The sequence below is a fragment of the Chiloscyllium plagiosum genome, chromosome 24 (genome assembly GCF_004010195.1).
Source record: "Chiloscyllium plagiosum isolate BGI_BamShark_2017 chromosome 24, ASM401019v2, whole genome shotgun sequence".
Lineage (NCBI taxonomy): Eukaryota > Metazoa > Chordata > Chondrichthyes > Orectolobiformes > Hemiscylliidae > Chiloscyllium > Chiloscyllium plagiosum.
In genome coordinates, this window is record NC_057733.1 from 45,154,701 (window position 1) to 45,176,605 (window position 21,905).

At 39.6% G+C, this 21,905-nt stretch overlaps 1 protein-coding gene across 1 annotated transcript in view; it reads left to right on the plus strand.

Annotated features, from left to right (window-relative positions):
• Positions 1–21,905, plus strand: part of rptor (regulatory associated protein of MTOR, complex 1) — a 396,655-nt gene that overhangs the window by 175,155 nt on the left and 199,595 nt on the right. The window contains exons 8-11 of the mRNA XM_043715229.1: positions 2,131–2,231; positions 2,933–3,077; positions 8,787–8,862; positions 19,228–19,335. Coding sequence (XP_043571164.1) covers positions 2,131–2,231; positions 2,933–3,077; positions 8,787–8,862; positions 19,228–19,335 — 430 coding nt within the window. The remainder of the gene's footprint in view (positions 1–2,130; positions 2,232–2,932; positions 3,078–8,786; positions 8,863–19,227; positions 19,336–21,905) is intronic.

A 21,905-nucleotide genomic window follows, 5' to 3' on the forward strand; every position in this document is an offset into this window, starting at 1 on the left:
CACTTGGAGGTCGCCACTGATGATGTTACCTCGCCAGGTAATGAAACGTCTGGATATCAAACCTACAGCTCAGCGAGCAAACCTACACCCTAAACCTCAACCTGAGCTACAAACCTTGCGATATTTCAGTTTTTTTCAAAAGAGCAATGAGAGTAAATGCTGGTGTTTTTGCTGATCTTTGAATGTAAAGAGTTAAATATATCATTATGACATTTTCAACAGTAAGCATATGCATAATATAATCTGGTTACCCAATAGTCTTTTTATGACTGTACAGCATTATGAAATTATTGATTTGCAGAAGATTAATTTACAGCACACTGGATACATTGTATCTCATTCACAAAGTTCAAGCTTAAAAATAACAAGGTTGTGTCCTGGGACTTCCAAAATGAACAGATTTTGTATGATCAGCAACTCCTGTGATGTTGGTTACAAGTTTTTTTTCCCATCACTCAAGGTGCCCTGGGCAAAAGAAGTGCTGGAGTGCAGATTGGGTCACGGTTTAAAGCTTAGGTTTTGATTTGTAGTTTGAACAAATCATAGATGAAACAATTTCAAAGAATGAGACCTGTCCCAGGGAACTAATGTCATGTTCTATTGTCTTCAGAAAGACAGTACTCATCAGTAGCCTGTCAGGCAGTCTAAAGTTGTACTATCCATTTGTCATGCTTGAGGGGCTGAAGGTGGGTTGAGAACAACTTTGAGATTTGACACACCAGATTTGCTCATATCTGCTTCAGTACTCAAATTAGTAGTGGCATTTCTTGGTACAAGTCAGTACTAATAATGAGGTGTAATGCTTGATCTGAAGAAAAATGCAGCACTGCTGTGTTGCTTCAGTGCAGACATGGGATGTAACTGCAGCTGTAATTGCTGGGCAGCCAGTCAAAATACTGACTCTGAGATTGTGATGGCAACTAAGTTGCTTGTCAATTCTTTTGGTCTATGTTGAGTTAGCAAATTCCAACCTGTGTAACTAGTTGGTTCTGCTATAACGCATGTTTCTTCAGTGCGAATCAGCTATAATGCAATTGATGAATTTAGACCATTACTTGTAGAGTCTGAGCTTTCCTTACTGTGTTGGCTATGATGCGATTCTGGTCCCATTGGTTCAAACGGTGCTGCTATTACATTATTTTCTTATAGTGTGGGGTCACATGGGAACGGAACTATTGCATTTATATCAGAACAGACTGTACTTGGATATGTTAAAAGACCTGAGTGGTCTAAATCACAGAGGGTTAAAATATAATACTTTTTCTAATGCTTTTGCTAACAGAACTTTTTAGAATACTGTAGTGAAATCAGCCCACTGGTGCGTTGTCCAAGGTACCATTCCTGCTTGTGTCTAGGTGATAAATGTATGACTGTGACCTTGAAAGAATTAGCAGCTGCTGCCCGTATTTGGCAGGTACTTCCAGTAAAAGGAGACTGGTAGTAATCAGAGTGCCTTCCTGATTAATTTACTTGTCTTTTTATCCACTCCCTAGACTTATTAGAACTGTGTACATCAGCTGGCTAGGATTGATCAGTATATTACTGAACTGGGTTAGAATAAGTAGCTTTCGATCTGGCGTGGATCAGTATAACATCTCGCAATACAGGGGAAAGCATATTAAACATCATCTTAGTTTAAGAAAACAAATTCCATTCTAAATCTATGACTTTTGCAGAATGTAATCTTTCAGTAATAATACTGTTATCCTTTTCTTCCGAAGAAATATTGTCCATTCAGGCCCAAGGTAGCTTTTCCGCATTTTTCCTGAAGGTTTGGTGTGATTTTCCGTTGCTCCGTTTGGTATTCAGTATTATTACAAATAACCATTTTTGGGTTTCTTCACATTATGGAAGCTTTGGATTTATTAAATGGCATACTATCCATATTAGAAGTACAGGCATAACAAATAGTTGTACTCAAATGTCAGCAAATTATTGGAATATTTACTTGTGCCTTTGACTTTTGACTCTTGTTTTGAATTTTTAAATCTGATGCCCACAGTTAAACCTACTGTAGAAAAACATGACTCACCAGGTCATCGGCTGAACTTCTATAATCTGACTGAGAGCACAATATATCTCGGCTACCCTTTTTAATGCTTACTACTATCAATTTTCCTTTCGATATAGAATTCCGGGAAGACTTAATGACAGGCGAACTCCCCTTGGCGAACTCAATTGGATTTTTACGGCCATAACAGACACCATAGCTTGGAATGTATTACCAAGAGGTAAGAAATCTACTATAATCTACACTGGGCCAGATATGTCAGCTGCTTTTAGTTCATTGTCAATGCCACTTCTGTATAGAGAGATTTGTTAGAAGTTGATGTGCTTGTCACTCCAGAGTAGTTACTGCACATTAGGTTCATCCCGTCTCACAATGGGCAAGCATGAATTATGCGCTGACTGATGTCCATCCTGCATTTGCTCAAGTGAGGACTGTAGCTGTTTTCTTGTTAATGCTGATATCCATTATGGTACTTTAAAAAAAGTTCCAAGTTATTTTCATTTAACCTTCAATTATATATGGCCTTAGCGTTGAATTTCACAGTGAGCAGACTAATAGGCACAATCTTTTTGTCTTCCTTGTTTGCATTACTCTAGGATCATCAACTTGGTATTTGTCTGTAATATGAAATTGTAAACTATGATATTCAAGCTATACAATTTTCTTGCAAAACGTCAGTTTGTTGCTTTCTCTCCCATAATTTAAATAGTAAACTTCACACATCCTAAAATAGTAAAGTTGCATCATTGATCAAGTAATTTGCTTGTGTATTTGTGTAGCCTATGGTTTTTAATTTTGTTTGGACTCTGAACAATTTTTTTAAAGGTATTACAACTGATAAAGATGACTCTTGCTAGTCTAAACATTTATGTAAATTTATTCTATGTTAACCATAAGATAATTATGATTTTGTTTCCACAGATCTCTTCCAAAAATTATTTAGGCAAGACTTGTTGGTTGCCAGTTTATTCCGCAATTTTCTCTTGGCTGAAAGGATCATGAGGTCCTACAACTGTACCCCTGTTAGTAGTCCTCGCCTGCCCCCAACATACATGCATGCTATGTGGTGAGTAAGTTGTAACTTTTCTGAAATCCAAATGCTAAAGAAAGTTTCTGGCCAAGATTGTTGACTAATTTGAAAGGGAATCTTGCTGTTGTATCCTGAAAAGGTTGAACGGGAAAGATATTAAAAAAAACACGCAGCATAGTTTAAGATCATGTGCTACCAGTGCTTCAAAGTGAATAAATTTGTTAGTCCATGAGTGTAATATTCTGAATTTATTGAGAAATGTGGATGTGTTGTTATCACACTCACCTCTTAACTGCATGCTTGCTGCCAGAAGGGAGCTTAAGGAATCGCTCCAGGTTTTAGTAGAGAATTCCAGCAGCAGGCCTGAGACAGTTGAAATTGGAGAAGCAGGTACCTGATGAACTGCCTAAGTGGGATAGGGAATCGATCGTAAAATGTTTCACTTAGGTGGATTAACTCTTGACAGTTAACCTTGTATGCTGTCTCCAGCTACATGCACCTTGGACGTACTGCTGAACCCAGAACTGATCTTCAAACCCAGCATCCTGTCCATCATACTTCCTTCTAGCTCAAAATGCTGCTGTACTCTGCCTTTATTGTAATTCCAATTATTTTTGAATCCATGTATTTTCAGTCTTTGGCCATAATCAATGGCCGCCTTAACCATTCTCCCTGATCAACCTTTTGCAAGTCAATTCCAGCAGCCCAGTGTAGCATTCTTGTCCTGGCGAGGCACTCTGGTTCCGGAATGGCAGGCTCATCCTGGCTGCATCTTCAGGGTATTCTATTGTTCTTCGATCAGTATTTCCTGAACCTAGAAGCCATTAATTGAACTGTGATGAAATTTGTCTTAATTTTGCTTTCTTTTAAATAATGTGTGACTTCTGTCATTAATATAGGCACTGTGGTAATGCGACTTACAGAAACTTTCACTGTATTTTTCATGTAAAAGTACACACGATTATTCTATTCTCTATGCTATAGTATCTCTGGTATATTCTCTACGCTATTCAAATACCTTCAATTTTCTCACCAGTCGTAACTCTGTCACATGGCAAATGGAACTTTAATTGTCATCCCAAGCTGTACACACTCTTCAGTTTCATAAAGTATTACTTCTGCAACCTTCTCCAACCTAGCTCTGATTTTCTTTGAAGTTCCTTGAGAGATTTTTCTCTGTTAAAGGTGCTATAGAAACGTAATTGATGCAAATCTCCACCATAAACTGGATTGTGCAAGCATACATTTGCAGTAGACAGAGAGAAGGCCTGAAATTTATCTATATAAAATAGATTAAAATTCATGTCTCCCAGTTGGTAGCCAGCTTTATGCCGAACGTAATGCTTGATGTCCTCAAATCTGTCAAGCTTCTATAAGGGTGTAGGCAAGCAGAGAAAAGGACCGAAAGAGGAGTGGTAGATATATTTAGTCCAGATTTTGATATGCTTGTGGAGGAAGAACAAGAGATAAAAAGAACTCAGTTGAAAGATGCAGTATGTTTTGTTCGAATTAACTGTGCACAGTAGCAAATGAGAAAATCTGCTTATTCTGCTGTTGTCCATCCATTATTTTGAATTATTTTGGATTGTATCCATGAACTTGTGATTTTTCACAGGCAATATTCAGGTGTGGAGATGGTTAGATTGGTTAGATTCTCTACAGTGTGGAAACAGGCCCTTCGGTCCACACCAACCCTCCAAAGAGCAGACCCATTTTCCTCTGACTAGCATACCTAACACTACGGGCAATATAACATGGTCAATTCACCTGACCTGCACATCTTTGGACTGTGGGAAGAAACCGGAGCACTGGAGGAAACCCACGCAGACACTGGGAGTCTCTCGAGGCTGGAATCGAACCTGGAATTGGACTCTGGCGCTGTGAGGCAGCAGCACTAACCACTGTGCCACCGTGCTGCCTACCAAATCTGTGACATGCTTACCACTGAGTTGTTTGTGACTCATTTTTATCTCCACATTGATACTATAATGAAAGGGTTTTTTTGTGACCACTAGCCTGAATTACAACTTGCTGCCAGGAGAGTTAATGGACTGCCTTTGTTCTCGCACCTCCCTTTCAATTTCTCTGTATTTAGTGGTTCTGCCAGGAGTTATTCTCCTGTCCATGCAGCACTTAGATCCACGGAATCTCACAAGACTTGTTACCACCTCAATGTATGATACCTAGGGTAGATACAGTGGAACCGAGACAATCTAAAACTTTAAAAATGTGAGTGCAGGTGGATGAAGTGTTGGAAAAAAACAGAAATATTTTACATTTTTGAAAATGACTTGGGGAGTGCAGCAGCAATGAGATAATGATAATTTTGCAAGAGGAAAAATTATCATAGTTTAAGATGCCCAGAACAGTAAGTGTGTTTGGGCCCTTTGTTATCTGAAGGGCATTAAAGCGATACAGCATGGAACCATCAAGATGATGCTAGGACTGAAAAACTATAATTATAAGCAAAAACTATAATTATAAGCAAAAACTATAATTATAAGCAAAATCTTACATTATTTCTTCGAAGCTGTAAAGGTTAAAAGGACAATTAATGGAAGTTTTCTTTGAAATTATGAATGGATCTGCTGGTATAAACCAAGGTTTAAGGGGTGGCACGGTGGCTCAGTGGTTAGCACTGCTGCCTTACAGCACCAGGGTCCCAGGTTCGATTCCAGCGATTGTCTGTGTGGAGTTTGCATATTCTCCCCATGTCTGTGTGGGTTTCCTCTGGGTGCTTCGGTTTCCTCCCACAGTCCAAAGATGTGTAGGTCAGGTGAATTGGCCATGCTAAATTGCCTATAATGTTAGGTACATTAGTCAGAGAGAAATGGGTCTGGGTGGGTTACTTTTCAGAGGGTCGGTGTGGATTTGTTGGGCCGAAGGGCCTGTTTCCACACTAAGGAATCTAATCTCATCTAAATGGAGAATAATCTTATTCTAAGTGGAGTGTCAACAATGACGGCATTATTAATTTGAATTAAACTGAGGCAAAGCAATTACATTTTTGCCCAGTGCATTTAAGCAAAACCACTTTATCATAAGAAATAACTGAAATGAAAATGATGGCAATTTTTGAGGCATAAACACTTGAATATTTGAAGCAGAGGAAGATGTAGGATTTTATGGAGAGAGTAGGACAATGAAAGTAGTTTTGGATTGCCCTACCGAGGAGTCAGCATGGAGTAATGGGCTGAATGCTCAGTTCCTGTGCTAGGAACCTCGACTGTTCTGGTCGAAACACTTGAGCAATAATAACTGAAGGTGAAAATCTGCATTTTCAAAAACTTAGAAAAAGCATATTTAGGAAGAAACTTTTGACTGGTGATGTGATGCATGTGACATATTTAACAAATCCCAAATTAGCACTTCTGAAGCTGATCATGCTAAATAAAATTGTGTTGTGCCTTCATTCCAAAAATGAACGTGTGGGCACCTATATGCACCTCCTCTAAGGATCATATCCTGAATGAAAATTTAATTCCACACCATGGTTTTCTAATCCGCTCAAAATCCAGTTTTCTGCTCCTAAGAATTGATATTAATATTTCCATAGAATTGTAAGTAGTACTTTCATGTTGGAGGCTTCTTGTCTTTGTATTTCATTTGCTTGCAATTGAACAACTTAATAGAAAAGACCAGATGGATATGTGATGCAAATCTGCAAACACAAACCTCAAATTATTTTGTCTTGTTCAGTGTCACATGGCATCCTGTATTGGTATTCTAGACACACCTGAGCTGTTTGAAGTAACTGCAAGTTGGTACCTGCAGTGCCAGCAAGCAAAAATCATGCACTTAACAATTCTTTGGTTTGGTGAATCCTCAAGATTTACATGTATATTTGTCCTTTGGAGTTAAATTCTCTTTACAGAAGTAGTAAATAATAGTGCAAACTGTTCTGTTTAAAATGTATGGAATACATTTCAAAATTTACTGGCTCGCTTGATGTCTTAATAATGGATTTGCTTTAACTAGAATTTTCCTAGGTTTATGTAAATCAGGAATTCAAAATGTCACTTGGAGAGAAAAATTGTGTTTTAAAGGTTTAGAAAAAGCTTTACTGAATTCTCTTTTTAATTGAGATACCATGTCTGCAGATAGTATTTATGTGTGAAGTGCTGTGATCTTTTCAATTTCCCTCCTCAGTTGAATTTGCATTATATATTTTTAAAAATCATTTCATCCTATTACCGCCTCAAATGAAAGACTAGTTCTCCAATGATTAAGATGATGAGCAAGACCAATCAGGGAGATGCCAGACTTCTGGCCCTAATTTCATAGAATCCCACTGTGCGGAAAGAGGCCATTTGGCCCAATAGGTCTGCACTGACTCTCTAAAGTCAATCCAACTCAAATCCAACACCTCACCCTCTCCCAATAACCCTGCTTTTACCATGGCTAACCCACTTTACTTGTACATCTTGGATACCATGGGGCAAATTACCTTGGCCAATCCAGTTAATCTGCACATCTTTGGACCAGTTTTGTGGATAACTTTGTGCTAGTTAGCTAATCCAGGAAAAATTTCTGTGCCTTTGGTCAAACAGAGGAAAGTTAACCAGGTTTCCTGCTGAATGTCATTTTGTAATTATTACTGGAAGTATGGTTGATATCAGATGAACTGGAGATTACATTTGGTGGTGGTGAATAGTTTTATGGAAATATTTGTCCATAGGGAAAAGGAGACAGTGCTTATGAACACCATGACAGCAGCAACTGCGTCACTGTGCTATTTGGTAATTTACTTTTACTTTGCTAACTATTTTTCAACTAAGTTACCAATTCATGTAACTTGTGATTTTGACTGTGTTCTGTGTGAAAATTAAACACTGCCCATTTATATGATGCTTTAATGTAGAAAGCAGTTCATTCTAACTTTGCAGAAATGTAATCAGACAAAAATAGATACTGAACCAAAGAAGGGAACAGTACGTTTCTTGACGAGTTTGGCCATACCAGGTGGTATTTTGGTGAACCAGTCTAATAACTTCTCAGCCTCAATATCCTTTTTTGTTTGAAAATAATACTCTTAAGTTAGATCTTAATGTTTTATATGTAGGCTCAACAGGACACTGAGTTTGCCAGTAGTTAGATTCAAGTCAGTAGTAAGAAGGGTCAGAGGTTTTTAGAGGAGGGTGTTCAAGACAGTACCTCGGTCATCCCAATGCTTAATTAGAGGAAATGGCAGCTTGTCCAAAATTAGTAGGATAAGAAGGAAACTTAATGGGAAGGGATTTGAGCATAGAGATGTTTGGCCTCCAGGGGACTCAAGTGACTTGAGGTCAAAAGTCAACTGTTTATATAGTTCGTCTCAAGGGATCTCAGAACCCTTATCTCTCATGTTCTTATGCAATGTGAGAAAAGTGGGCATGGATTTAAGAGGTGGTGGTTTGTTGAAGACTCTGGAGAGTGAAGGAAAGTTACATGTGCAGAGGTGTTGGAATAGGTTAAGAGGGTGGTGGGTGAGTTTTGACGAAGGGTCGATGGTAGTTTTGAAAACAGTAAGCTGCAACCGTTTACAATGTCAGACAGCAGAGAGTTTGAGTGACAGAGGTGCAGGAGGGCTGATGAGAGGAAAACTTTTGAACATGCACCTCTTTTAAATTGTAGAACATATTCGAAAATGTTATAAATAGATACTGGGATGGCAATTGCCGTGTCAATAGTGTTGCCAGCAACAAAATGAATATCAGTGCATAGATCTAACCAACCTAGTTTATGAATCTGTGCATCACTTTGCAGGCAAGCTTGGGACCTCGCAGTGGACATTTGCCTTTCACAACTTCCCACCATCATTGAAGAGGGAACAGCTTTTAGGGTGAGTTAAGTTGATCATTTTTTTTTCCAGAAGCTGTGGTTCCCTTTTCATTTTTGGAGTAGGAAATTTGCAGTGCAATGTGTGGTGCTGTTGTATATTCTGATTCATATAATAAGGAGGAACTAAAATGTTAATTTTAACGATAAATACTTGTCAGACATGGCGCAGTAACAGTACTCCTGGCCACTGACTTGGAAAACATGGAATGCAAAATTAAGGCTGACATTCCATTCAGTACTGTCTGAATTTTAGGAAAGATGTTAAATGATGCCTGCCCTCTAAGAATGATGTAAAAAGAAAATCCTAAAGGACTGTTGAAAGGAGATCAGGAGAGTTCTAGTGCTGTTCTAGTCAACATTTGTTCCTCAGCCAGAATCCAAAACAGATGAAAGCAAATTACTGCAGATTCTGGAAACCTGAAACGAGCGCAGAAAGTTGGAAAAATCAGTATGTATAGCAGCATCTGGAAGGGAAAAACTGTTAACTTTGAGCCCAGTATGACTTCCCTTCTATTTGACCGTAAGACATTGAAACAAAAGTAGGCTCAGTGGTTAGCACTACTGCCCTCCCAGCGCCAGGGACCCAGGTTTGATTCCAGCCTCGGGCTACTGTCTGTGTGGAGTTCGCACATTCTCCCCGTGTCTGTATGGGTTTTCTGCGGGTGCTCCGGTTTCCTCCCACAATCCAAAGATGTGTAGATTAAGTGAATTGACCAAGCTAAATTGCCCATTGTGTTCAGGGATGTGTAGGTTAGGTGCACTAGTCAGGAATAAAATATATAGTAAAAGGATAGGGAAGTTGGTCTGGGTGGGTTACTCTTCAGAGGGTCAGTGTGGACTTGTTGGGCTGAAAGGGCCTGTTTCCACACTGTAGGGATTGTATTCTTTCCTTTAGGGATTTTATTCCAGGCCAGTCAACTCATCGAGTCTGTTCTGCCATTCAGTAAGATCACAACTGATCTGATAACCCTCAGCTCCATTTTCCTGCCTATTTTTCCTTATACCTTGGTACCCTTACTGATTAAAAATCTGCTTATTCAGCCATTAGTATCCTTAATAATCTATCTTCAACAGCCCTCTGTAGAAAATAATTCCTCCTCCTTATCCCTGCCTTAGATATGCGACCCCCTATTCTGTGATTATGCCCTCTAGTCCTGAACCATCCCATAACAGAAAGTCTTTCATATCTACTGTGTCAAACCCCCTAGACATTTGTATGTTTCAATAGTGTCGCCTGACATTCTCCTAAGTTCTGTTAGGTACAGGGTCACCCTACTCAGCCTTTCCTTAGAAAACAACTTGTTTGTACCCGAAGAATTCTGAAGAATAGTCCATCCGGACTTGAAACATTCACTCCTACTTCCCTCACCACAGATGTTATCAGACCTCTGAGTTGCTTCAGCACTTTCTGTTTATATCTAAAATAGATAACCTTGTCATTTATTTAATTACTGTATTTGGGACTGGATTATGTGCAATTTGGTGGCCACGTTTCCTACATCATTGATTTCAATTGCTAAATACTTCTTTGGCTGTAAACTCCTGATTGTCTGCAAGATGCTATATATATATATTATATATATATGTTTTCTTTTTAGTGAAGTTGTGTGTGTGACCCAATATGCTATAATCCCAAGATGTGATTTACCATGTGTTCTCTGAATTAAAACAGACAAAGATTAAGCTCTACAAAGTCTAGCTTATGAAAGGGAGATTTTATTTTCCTGATCTAAGTACTTCATACCTGTTTTTAGTGCTGATTTGGACATCAAATTAATCCAGTGTTCAATTCGGCACTTTGATGAGATGTGACTGTAACTATCACTGATTCTGAGGAACATCCAGTAGTAACCGGCCCTTCCACGGCACAGTGTTCTGAAACAACTTTTGTCATTGTACTGCTTGTGGGTAACGTTCAGAATAAATATAAATGGCAAATATTTAGGAAAAGGCTTAATATATTCCTCTTTAACTGTGCATACATTGATCAAGATGCGCAGATGGTGTTAGGTAGGAGAAGAGAAACATCCACTGTTTGTGTAGGTATAACAGCAACACCTCATCTGATTCATCAGGTTCTAGTGTAATCTATGTAATATGCAACATCTGGGAGCAAAGCAATGTCTCCCCCTTGCCATTTCTTTTCTCGTCCTGGGACGAAGGGAGAAAACTGTTCATCTGTAACAACTGAAGGAAGAGGAAGTGAATCACGTGAGGGATAAGACTCTGGAAATGTTGATTCAGGATATCAGAGGATGCGCAATTCTGCTTGAAAATCTTATACCAAACTTCAACTGAAGATGAGTCATGAAATTCATTGGTGCCTGAATATTGAATCCATGTCAGCCATGGAATCCAGAAGGTGCAATCTGGGAGGAATCTAGAAGGAGAAATATTTTTTATGCTCCGTCTCCTTCTAAAGTTTAAATTATTAAAGATTGACTGTAGAAAGAGCTTTAACCAGTTAGAAAGCCTGAAATGTCAGTGCACCATCACAGTAGGGAAAGCTCGTGTGTGTTGCAAGGTGGGGAGGGGAAAGGAATGGTGACGGCAGCCGTGTTTGTGTGTGTGCGCACGCGTATACAAGCCAGTTTCCTCTTTCCTTCACCCCTGTAGATCTCGCCATTTCCATGATTTTGCTTCAAATTTATTGTTTCTTTTGTCCATTAAGTGGATGTGACTGCACTGTTGCTAATTGGAGCTTTCTGTGAAATAATGTCGAAAGTTCTGGAAATATAAAAGCTGTAATCAAAATGTTAACTTATCATTTCTTATTCCAGGCGCTGGTTGCCATGATGACTGTTCTTTTAAAAACAGCTACTTACATTTCAGATTTCGATTAGAGTCATAGAATTTTATGGTGCAAAGATGTTGTGCAACTTGAAAGGGTTCAGAAAAGATTTACAAGGATGTTGTCAGGGTTGGAGGATTTGAGCTATAGGTAGAGGCTGAACAGGCTAGGGCTGTTTTCCCTGGAGCGTTGGAGGCTGAGAGGTGACCTTATAGAGGTTTACAAAATTGAGGGGCATGGATAGGGTAAATAGACAAAGTCTTTTCCCTGGGGTCAGGGAGTCCAGAACTAGAGGGCATAGGTTTAGGGTGAGGGGGGAAAGATATAAAAGAGACCTAAGGGGCAAATTTTTCACATAGAGGGTGGTACGTGTATGGAATGAGCTGCCAGAGGAAGTGGTGGAGGCTGGTACAATTGCAACATCTAAGAGGCATTTGGATGGGTATATGAATAGGAAGGGTTTGGAGAGATATGGGCCGGGTGCTGGCAGGTGGGACTGGGTTGGGATAGGATATCTGGTTGACATGGACGTGTTGGACTGAAGGGTCTGTTTCAGATGTACATCCCTATGACTCTATAACAGGAGACCATTTGACTCATCCTATATTTAGTGGCTCCCAAAAGAGATACCCATTTTGTCACATTCTCCAGCCCTAGCTCCCTAGCCTTCTGAACTCTTCATAATCAAATATGTATCCAATTCTCTTTTGAACCTCCTATAAAATCCATCTCCTCCATTCTTCCCAGGCAGTGTATTCCAAATTCTAATGACTTGCAAAAGAAGTTTCATTCTGCTGCTTTGAGCAGTGAAAACTAAGTGGGAGGGGTTTACATTGGGAGTTCTTCCAGATAGATTTATAGGCATTTAACAACAGAAGGTTAAGAGTGGATGGATGGTTGTAGTGAATGGTTAAATTGGTCATTTGAGGAATAGAGAGTGACTGAAGCATAGGTGCAGGCATTGGCAGGTATAGGGCCCAGGAGGGAAGTTGAGTGGTCGGTTGTGGACATGAATAAATGTGAACTTTAATTGTAGTAAGTAGTTTAGCTTGCAGATTTACAAAGCAGAAACATGAAAATAGAAGATTTAATTCTCTCAATTTTAGCATCTGCTTTTTAGCTTCCAGTATTCAAGATGGAAGTCTTGATAGAGCTTTAAGTTCAAACAAACTACTTGCCATATGGGATATTCTTTGTGGCTGATCTATCCCACTCCATCAACCATCATGAAAGCAGTGTTTCCCCACAGAAAAAAAAACATTTCTCTGCATGTAAATGTTAATCTTGAAAACATGCCTTGGCGAAATCTCATGCCTGCCAAATTTATTTTTTGCTCAATAAGCAACATCTCCCAATAATTAATTGCACTGTTGTATCTTTATGGAGCTCTGCAGTATGCACAAATCCTCTGAACAAAATGTGGTTTTTGAAAGATGGTTTTACAATACAAACTAGCATCTTTAAAAATATTGGGGGTAGGTTTTCTTGAAAATAAAATGTATGCGCATAAACATTTTTGCTGAATTATCTAGTGGCACGGTAGCAATATCTCAAAAAAGCAACCTCCTTTATGTCGGCAGAAAATTACTTAAAAGAGGAAACTAGTTTGCAGCAGCAGTTAATGACCAAATTCTAAAACGTTGTTGAACCACATGATTACATCACCAGCTCTAATAAAACTTGGCTTTTTTAAAGCGTCTTTTATGTATAACCTCTCTAATTTACAGCATAAACATTGAATATATATGCAAATTCAAAGCCATTTGAAGCCTTATGGAGAAAACTAGTATATGGATTTTTAAAATATTTGTCTCCATAGCAATATATTTGAGTCTTTTATCAATTCCATCATACATTTTCAAACTGTGATTACTGAGTATTTGCGTGGTTATCAGTTTTCTGGATGTGCAATATATCTTTTTTGATTGCATACTATTTGTCTACAGTGTACTAATAGTACCATATGGAGCATCGGAGGTTGAGGGGTGACCTTATAGAAATTTATAAAATCGTGAGAGGCATGGATAGAATAAATAGACAAAGTCTTTTCCCTGGGGTGTGGGAGTCCAGAACTAGAGGGCATAGGTTTAGGTTGAGAGGGGCAAGATATAAAAGAGAACTAAGAAGCAACTTTTTCACACAGGGGGTAGTAAGTGTGTGGAATGAGCAGCCAGAGAAAGTGATGGAGGCTAGTACAATTGCAACATTTAAAAGGCATCTGGATGGGTATATGAATAGGAAGGATTTCGAGGGATATGGGCCAGGTGCTGGCAGGTGGAACTAGATTGGGTTGGAATATCTGGTCGACGTGGATGGGGTGGACCGAAGGGTCCGTTTCCATACTGTACATCTCTATGACTCTAAGTTAGGTCAGGTGCCCAGAGCAGCAGCATTTGAACGTCAGTATGCTCAAAAGTATCATTCCCCATCCTGAATCAAAACCAAAAGAGCTGCAGATGCTGGAAATCAGAAACAAAACACAGAAATTGCTGGAAAAGTCCAGCAGGTCTGGCAGCACCTGTGGAGAGCAATCAGTTAATGTTTTGGTCCAGTGACCCGTCCTCAGTACTGATGGTAGCTAGGAAAATGTGCAGAAGATGTGGTGGGGAGAGGGGGGAAGGAATAAATGATAGGTGGAGATAGAACTCAGAGAGACAGACAAAGGAGTGGATAACAATCAGCCTTGGAGAATGAATAGCTACTGTTCATGGAGATTGTTAGTGGTTAACGATGGTATAACAGCAGATCATGTGATAACAAGGCCTTGTGTGTGGGGATTGGGGTAAGGACATGGGAGAAGGTACCTCAATCCCTAAAATTATTCAGTTTTACTCAGAAGGCTATAGAGTTCCCAAGTGGAAAATGAGCTGCTGTTCTTCCAGCTTGCACTGAGCTTCGCTGCAGCACTGCAGCAACCCTGAGACAGAGATGTTGACCAGGGGCAAGGTGGTGTGTTGAAGTAGCAAACAACTGGAAGCCCACGGTTTTTTTGCGAGCAGAACGCAGGTGTTCTGCAAAGTGGCCGCCCAGTCTATGCTTTGTTTCTGTAATGTAGAGGAGACCACATTTTGAGCAGCGAACGCAGAAGACCAGATTGTGTGAAGTGCAGGTAAAGTGCTGCTTCACCTGGAAGGTGTCTCTCTGGACCCAAAACATCAACTCTGACTTCTCTCCACTGATGCTGCCAGACCTGCTATGCTTTTCTAGCAATTTCTGTTTTTGTTTAATTCCTCTCCCTGATTACTGTGTTTAACTGATCCTGGCTGCAGGAATCATAAGATTCAAATTTGGCAATCCCTTCCGTTTCTCTGTAATTCTTCTGCTCATAACCTTTGTGTCACTTCCAGATTCAGTCACTCTAGTCTATCCTTGGCTGATTTTCACCCTCTATAAACTTCAATACTTCCAAAGTTCTGCCTCATATGCTAATATGCAATGTGCTACAGCACTCATATCCTTGCTGAATAATTGTGGCTAACAACTCCAACTCCTCAGATTTTTAAACCTTCAATTGTATATATTGTATCCAATCCTTCATGGCCATTTCCCTCTATATCTCTGACCATCTCCACTGTTACAATACTTTGCCCTTATAGATTTCTCCTCCTCTCCTGCTTAACTTTTAGTCCCTTTAGGTAAGGCCCTAGCAAGAAAAGAAATATTTGATTAAGTCATTGGTTATTGCTCTTCTGACCCCAGGTGATGGTAATAATGAGTAACAATTTTAGTAGTTTGATAACATCGTGGTTGTTCACATGAGGCTGCACATATTCTTTTGTGGATCCCACCCCACTCCGGCCTATCACCCTCACCTTGACCTCCCTCCACCTATCGCATTTCCAACGCCCCTCCCCCAAGTCCCTCCTCCCTACCTTTTATCTTAGCCTGCTGGACACACTTTCCTCATTCCTGAAGAAGGGCTTGTGCCCGAAACGCCTATTCTCCTGCTCCTTGGATACTGCCTGACCTGCTGCGCTTTTCCAGCAACACATTTTCAGCTCAGTGCAGATATTCTTTAGCAACAGAAAGTAAGTTTATTATGCAAAAGAAGGGAATAAAATAAAACTCTGTGGATGAAATTTAGAAAGATCTTAACACATGAAAATAAAACTTCAACCTGTTTCTCCACCACTTTCCCCAGTTACAAAGACTCAATCTTGGAGAAATATCACTGCTATATCAGCTCTTTTCCTTGGAGTCCTGACACCGTTTTTGCTATCCCCTTCTGAGTCCACTGGCAAGAACCTCTCTCTGCCTCGATGGCCAAAACGTTCGACAGTTCAGATCACTTGAACACTTTACCGATGCTTTCCTGGAAACTCACTGATGATGTTACCTAGCATGGTGACAAAATGTCTGAGAACTAACTACTTGAACTCTTCTTTCCCAGCTTGAAACCCACATTCTGCATTTCCTGGTTCTCCTGAATTGAACTAGAAAATTTGATTCTCCTGTTGGGAGGTAAAACTGCTTCCTTCTGAACTGACACCTTGAGCTTTCTGTTCTGACTGAATTTGAACTAATTGCCTTGGTGTGTTTTCTATATCTGCTATAAACCCAACAGTATAAACGTCTCCCCAGTTGACTGAAGTCATACATTGACTTAAATATGGTGTATTTAAGTGACTGCCCAAATGAATTTTTGACCTTTTTGAAGATAAAATCATCATCACAAGGCTAACCAAAAGCTATCTGCCTTTATTTTAACTACAAATCCCAAGATTTCGTATGTAAATAATGCATCCATCTTCACGTTCTACACGTCTCCTCTTTTGGTTGTGTCCATAGTTTTCCTAAGGCCACTCTGACATTCTTTGAGGGAATTTTCTGTGTTGACAATGCTGAGCTTTGCTATTGCTGGTGTGCTTCCTAACACTGACCAATTAAAAACCCATTGCCCTGCAGAATGTTTGTATGCCTTTCAGCATCAATTCCCAGAGTTTGCAAGCAATTTATGTAACTCATTTTTTAAAAAAGCAGAACCGTATAAATTAAGAACAAAAGTACACATTTAAGTGTGTTTGAAATTGGCTGAAAAACTTGGCATCCCGTTTTCCTATCTGATTTTAAAAAAGAACTATTTCCCTGACTTTGAATGGATCAGCTCCCTTTTTATCCACCTTCCAGATGCAGTATCTGAGTGTTGTCGCTTTGGATCGGCTCAGGCTTGGAGGGCCGAAGGGCCTGTTCCTGGGCTGTAAATCTTCTTTGTTCTTTTGTTCTCTAAATCAGTTGCATCCAGGCTGTTGGAATTCAGAAAGTTTCATTTGAAGACATCATTTTCGACCTAATCATTTTCTAATTATATTTTCTTTTAGCTATGCCCTTGCTGCAAAATTGGTCAGAATTGTTAGAATGTTTATCTTTGTAGACTTGGGTATAAGAAATGGATTTGAAAGGGGGAAAGGGATGTGAAACAGTGAGTGATGAAAGAACATAATAAACTGGCAGCGCAGTAACACTGAAAGCCTATTCTGTGGATGCTAGATGATTATAGAGTCAAAGTCATATAGCACGGGAACAGACCTTACGGTCCAACTGGTGCGCACTGACCAGGCATCCCAATCTGACCTAGTCCCATTTGCCAGCATTTGGTCCAGGTCTCTCTTAACCCTTGCTATTTATAAACCCATCCAGATGCCTTTTAAATGTTGTAATTGTACCCACCTCCATCACTTCCTTTAGCAGCTTATTCCCTGTACACACCACCCTCTGTGTGGAAAAAGTTACCCCTCAGGTACCTTTTAAATTTTTCCCTTCTCAATCAAAACCTATGCCCTTTTGTTTTGGACTTGACCACATTCGAAAAACACCTTAGATACTCACCCTATTCATGTCCTGTCATGATTTCATTAACCTCTGTAAGGTCACCCCTCAGCATCTAACAAACCAGGGAAAAAAGACCCAGCCTTTTCAGCCTCTTCCTATAACTCAAACCCTCCAGTCCAACAACATCCTCCTAAATCTTTTCTGCACCCTCTCAAGTTTAATAGCATCCTATAGTAGGGTGACTAGAATTCATTTATTTTTGTAACTGGCTGTTTAATTTTCCCATTGGAAAAATGGCTTATGCCCGAAACGTCGATTCTCCTGTTCCCTGGATGCTGCCTGACCTGCTGCGCTTTTCCAGCAACACATTTTCAGCTCTGATCTCCAGCATCTGCAGACCTCACTTTCTCCTCCATTGGAAAAATTATATTGCGTGCAAGTCTACCAAATGTTCTTTTAATCTGTTGGTGGGATGTGAATGTTGCTCGAAAGGCCAGTATTTTTATCCACCTCTAACTACCTTTGCAAGAATTCTACTGAGCAGCTGTCTTGAACTGTTACTGTCCATGTGATGGATAAGTACACTTATGATGCTGTTAGGAAGGAAGTTTCAGGATTCTTGACTCAGCAACTGTGGAGGAAAAATACAAAATGCCGAGTTTGGATGATGATTGGCTTGAAGGGAAACTTGCAGTTGGTGGTGTCTCTATGCATATGCCTGGCTCCTTCAGTTAAAGGTTTGGAAGATATTGTTGAAAGTGGCATGATGAATTGCTAAAAGCATCTCAGGATGATACTGCACTGCATTTGTGTTGAAGGCAGTGAATTGGATGCTGACCATTTGGACCACCTGTGTGGATGATATCAAGCTTCAGAGTATTGTTGGAGCTGTGCTCATCCACACAAATGGAGAGTATCTTGTGACACTCCTGCTTGTGTCTTGTATTTTTGGATAAGTTTTGAGGAGTCAGGAGATCAGTTAATTACTAATCTGTGGAATCATAGTTTTTAAATAGCTAGTCTGGTTATGTTCCTGTCAGTTCTAACACCCAGAGTGTTGTTGATGAGGGATTCAGTCATGGGAATACTGTAAAGGGAGATTACTGGATTCTGTCTTGTGTTAGAGATGATTGTTGCCTGACATTGTATGGTGTGAATGTTATTTTATTAGCCCATATGTGGTTACTACATGTTAGCAAAGACAATTTCAGTACTGGAGGAGTTACAAATGAATGCTGAACACCGTACAATCACAGTGAATGTTCCTGAGTGTCAATTCATGTGGACACATTATACAAGGTCTTGACAACACTTTTGATTTATGAATCACTTTCAGTTCAAATAAGGTTTGCTGTGTCCTCTCATATCTCAATGAATGGAAGGCTCAGATATGTTTGTACCACAACTTTAGTGTCAATGCAAAACCATTCACTTTTAAAGAAAAGATTACTGAATTGACTCCCTTATAATCAAGTTTATAGTATAGAATCTATTGAAGGAATGAGGTTCATTTTCAGAAATAGCTCCTTCATTGTATTTGCCCATTGAATCTCTTAAAGTGCTGGAAGTTTCATGTCCGTTCATTGTGGCCTGCTGATTTTCAACAGGCCACAATGTTGAAATATATGTTATGATATGTTATGATATGCATGATATATGTTTTAAAGTGCTTGGTTTGTGTAAATTAAATATTGTTTTAGTAAACCTAGTTTAAAATTTCAGCTTGTGCTTATGCACTTAGGTATTGCACTAGTCTTTTCAGCTGATTGCATTGATGCTGAAGACCGTAAATTGCCTCTTTTGCAGCATAGTCCATTCTTCGCTGAGCAGCTAACAGCGTTTCAGGTCTGGCTGACAATGGGTGTTGAGAACAGGAATCCACCAGAGCAGTTGCCAATCGTCTTACAGGTGAGTGTATGATCTGCATTAAAATGAAAATTACTATGGCTTAGAAGGAAATTACATGACCATGACCAGATCTGAATTATTGTAGTTTTTTTCATGATGTTAACAGTTGTGCTTGATTATCTGTTCCTGACCATCATGAAGCTAAAATTAATTGGATGGGTTGGATTTCACAGGGTAAATGTTTATTCAAAAACCATATTGGTCCATAATACTTTACAAATATTTCATATAATTATGAAGCTTCATTCTGCTTTGTGATGTTTTGGCATCATCTGTGAGTAAAGTGTATTGAGTTATTGCCAGAAGCATGAAGTGTCCAGTGATGAAGAAAAGTGTTCATGTACAGACTATGAACTTGCAAAGTGGAATCTGTATACCTTCAGTTGAGAAGGAGCAAAAAGACATGGTGAAGTATTTGAGCTTGAAATTCCTGATGGCTTTTCTCATTAGAAATTCATTCTATTGAATTATTTCAGTGATCCTAGATACAATGATAATGTGAAAGAGAATCTGTTGTTTGTGGGTGGAAAAAGTCCAGATCCTCAAAAAAAAAAACTAGCATTTCTTGTTCAATCTGTATTTTCTTAAAATAAACTTAGCTCGCAGCATTGATTTCACAAAGACAGTAGCAATTTGATGGAGGTAAGGGTTACAAAGATTGCAGTCCCAGTATAATTCTGAACGGACACCGGGGAATTTTGTTGTGGCTTTTATGCATTCCTGATTTGTGCAAGCACCCCAAAAGAGTTGAAGTCCATCTCAATTGAGTAATGGGCAGAGAGATATGTAATCATTCTGACATTCGAGGTAGCTTTCATATATTAACTGGATGGAATCTGAAGTTTCAAACAACTGATAAATCAGCTCCCAGAAATAAAGGTGCATGTATGGTAGTGGGCTGGTGGTGTTGAGGGGGTTACCAAAGAATTTATGATATTGGAAACACAGCATCACTGTCAGCAAAGACTGAAAGACTGTTTCTTAGTAAATTTGAATAAATTATCTTAAAATTGCTTAGTGTCTATTTTTGGTAACTGGGCCCTGAATTAAGTCTTACATGGTTGAATAAGTTTTCAGTGCTAATATTTTCCACTGAGTTTTATTCTTGAAAAAATGTTTTGGCTGGATTGAAAAATGCCTTACTTGAAGAATTTATTGGTCCTTATCTTCTGTTTGGAATAGTAGTGGTAGTAAGGTATTAGAAATGGGTAGGAGAAAGTGAGGGCTGCAGATGCTGGAGATCAGTGCTGAAAATGTGTTGCTGGAAAAGCGCAGCAGGTCAGGCAGCATCCAAGGAACAGGAGAATCGATGTTTCGGGCATAAGCCCTTCTTCAGGAATGGGTAGCCAGCTTAGGAAGTAGTCAAGTTTTCAGAACCTTCAGCGTCATCTGTCTCACTGTGAATGTCTTATTTTTTTTCCCTATTTCTGTCTTGTTTCTCCCTTATGTTTGTTCACCTATTCTCCTGTTTTCTCTGCTCTTTATTAGTTTGATATTGCTCTCATTATTCTCATCCATCCTGTTTGTGAAATTGCAGTCAAGGCAAGGTAGCAGCATTATGACTTGAGCAGTTGATGACTCACTGAAGATGGGCAGGTTAGAGGCAGGTGTCCATTCTCAGGCACGTTTTGCATGACATTGCAGATACTAACCGGAAGAGAGGCAGGTGGATGTGAGCATTTTCTGTTAACCCTGATAAAGCCAGAGCTTTTTGTGCTGGCTGATTTATTTTCAAGCAGTTGTTCACACATTATTTAACACTGCCCTTAGCTCTTTTCAAAATCAGGAAACAGATCAGATTCAACCCACACGATTTAGGTACTCCTGATGCTAGGTCTGACCTGCCATTGAGTATCTTTTTAAAGACAATAACTCAGTTGTGTTCTGTATGACTTTGCTTCTTGAGAGTGTTTAAAATATTAGAAAGTAACCACTGAACAGGGGATGTCTTTGCTCGACAAACCATCTTCAATCAGTAATCAAGGGTTATGGGGAAAAGCCAGGGAAATGGAGTTGAGATTATCAAATAAGCCATGATTTGAATGGCAAAATACTTGATGGGCGAAATGGCCTCCTTCGATGTATTATGGTATAGGCCATACGGCCCTTGAACTTGCTGCACCATTCATTAAGATCTGATTGTAACCTCAACTTTGTATATCTGCTCACCCTGATAACCTTTTGACTCTCTTTCATTAGTTCTGAATCTAGAACATAGAAGAATACAGCGCAGTACAGGCCCTTCGGCCCTTGATGTTGCGCCGATCCAAGCCCGCCTAACCTACACTAGCCCACTATCCTCCATATGCCTATCCAATGCCCGCTTAAATGCCCATAAAGAGGGAGAGTCCACCACTGCTACTGGCAGGGCATTCCATGAACTCACAACTCGCTGAGTAAAGAACCTACCCCCAACATCTGTCCTATACCTACCCCCCCCCCCCTTAATTTAAAGCTATGCCCCCTCGTAATAGATTAGCTGACTCCATACGTGGAAAAAGGTTCTCACGGTCAACCCTATCTAAACCCCTAATCATCTTGCACACCGCTATCAAGTCACCCCAAACCTTCTTTTC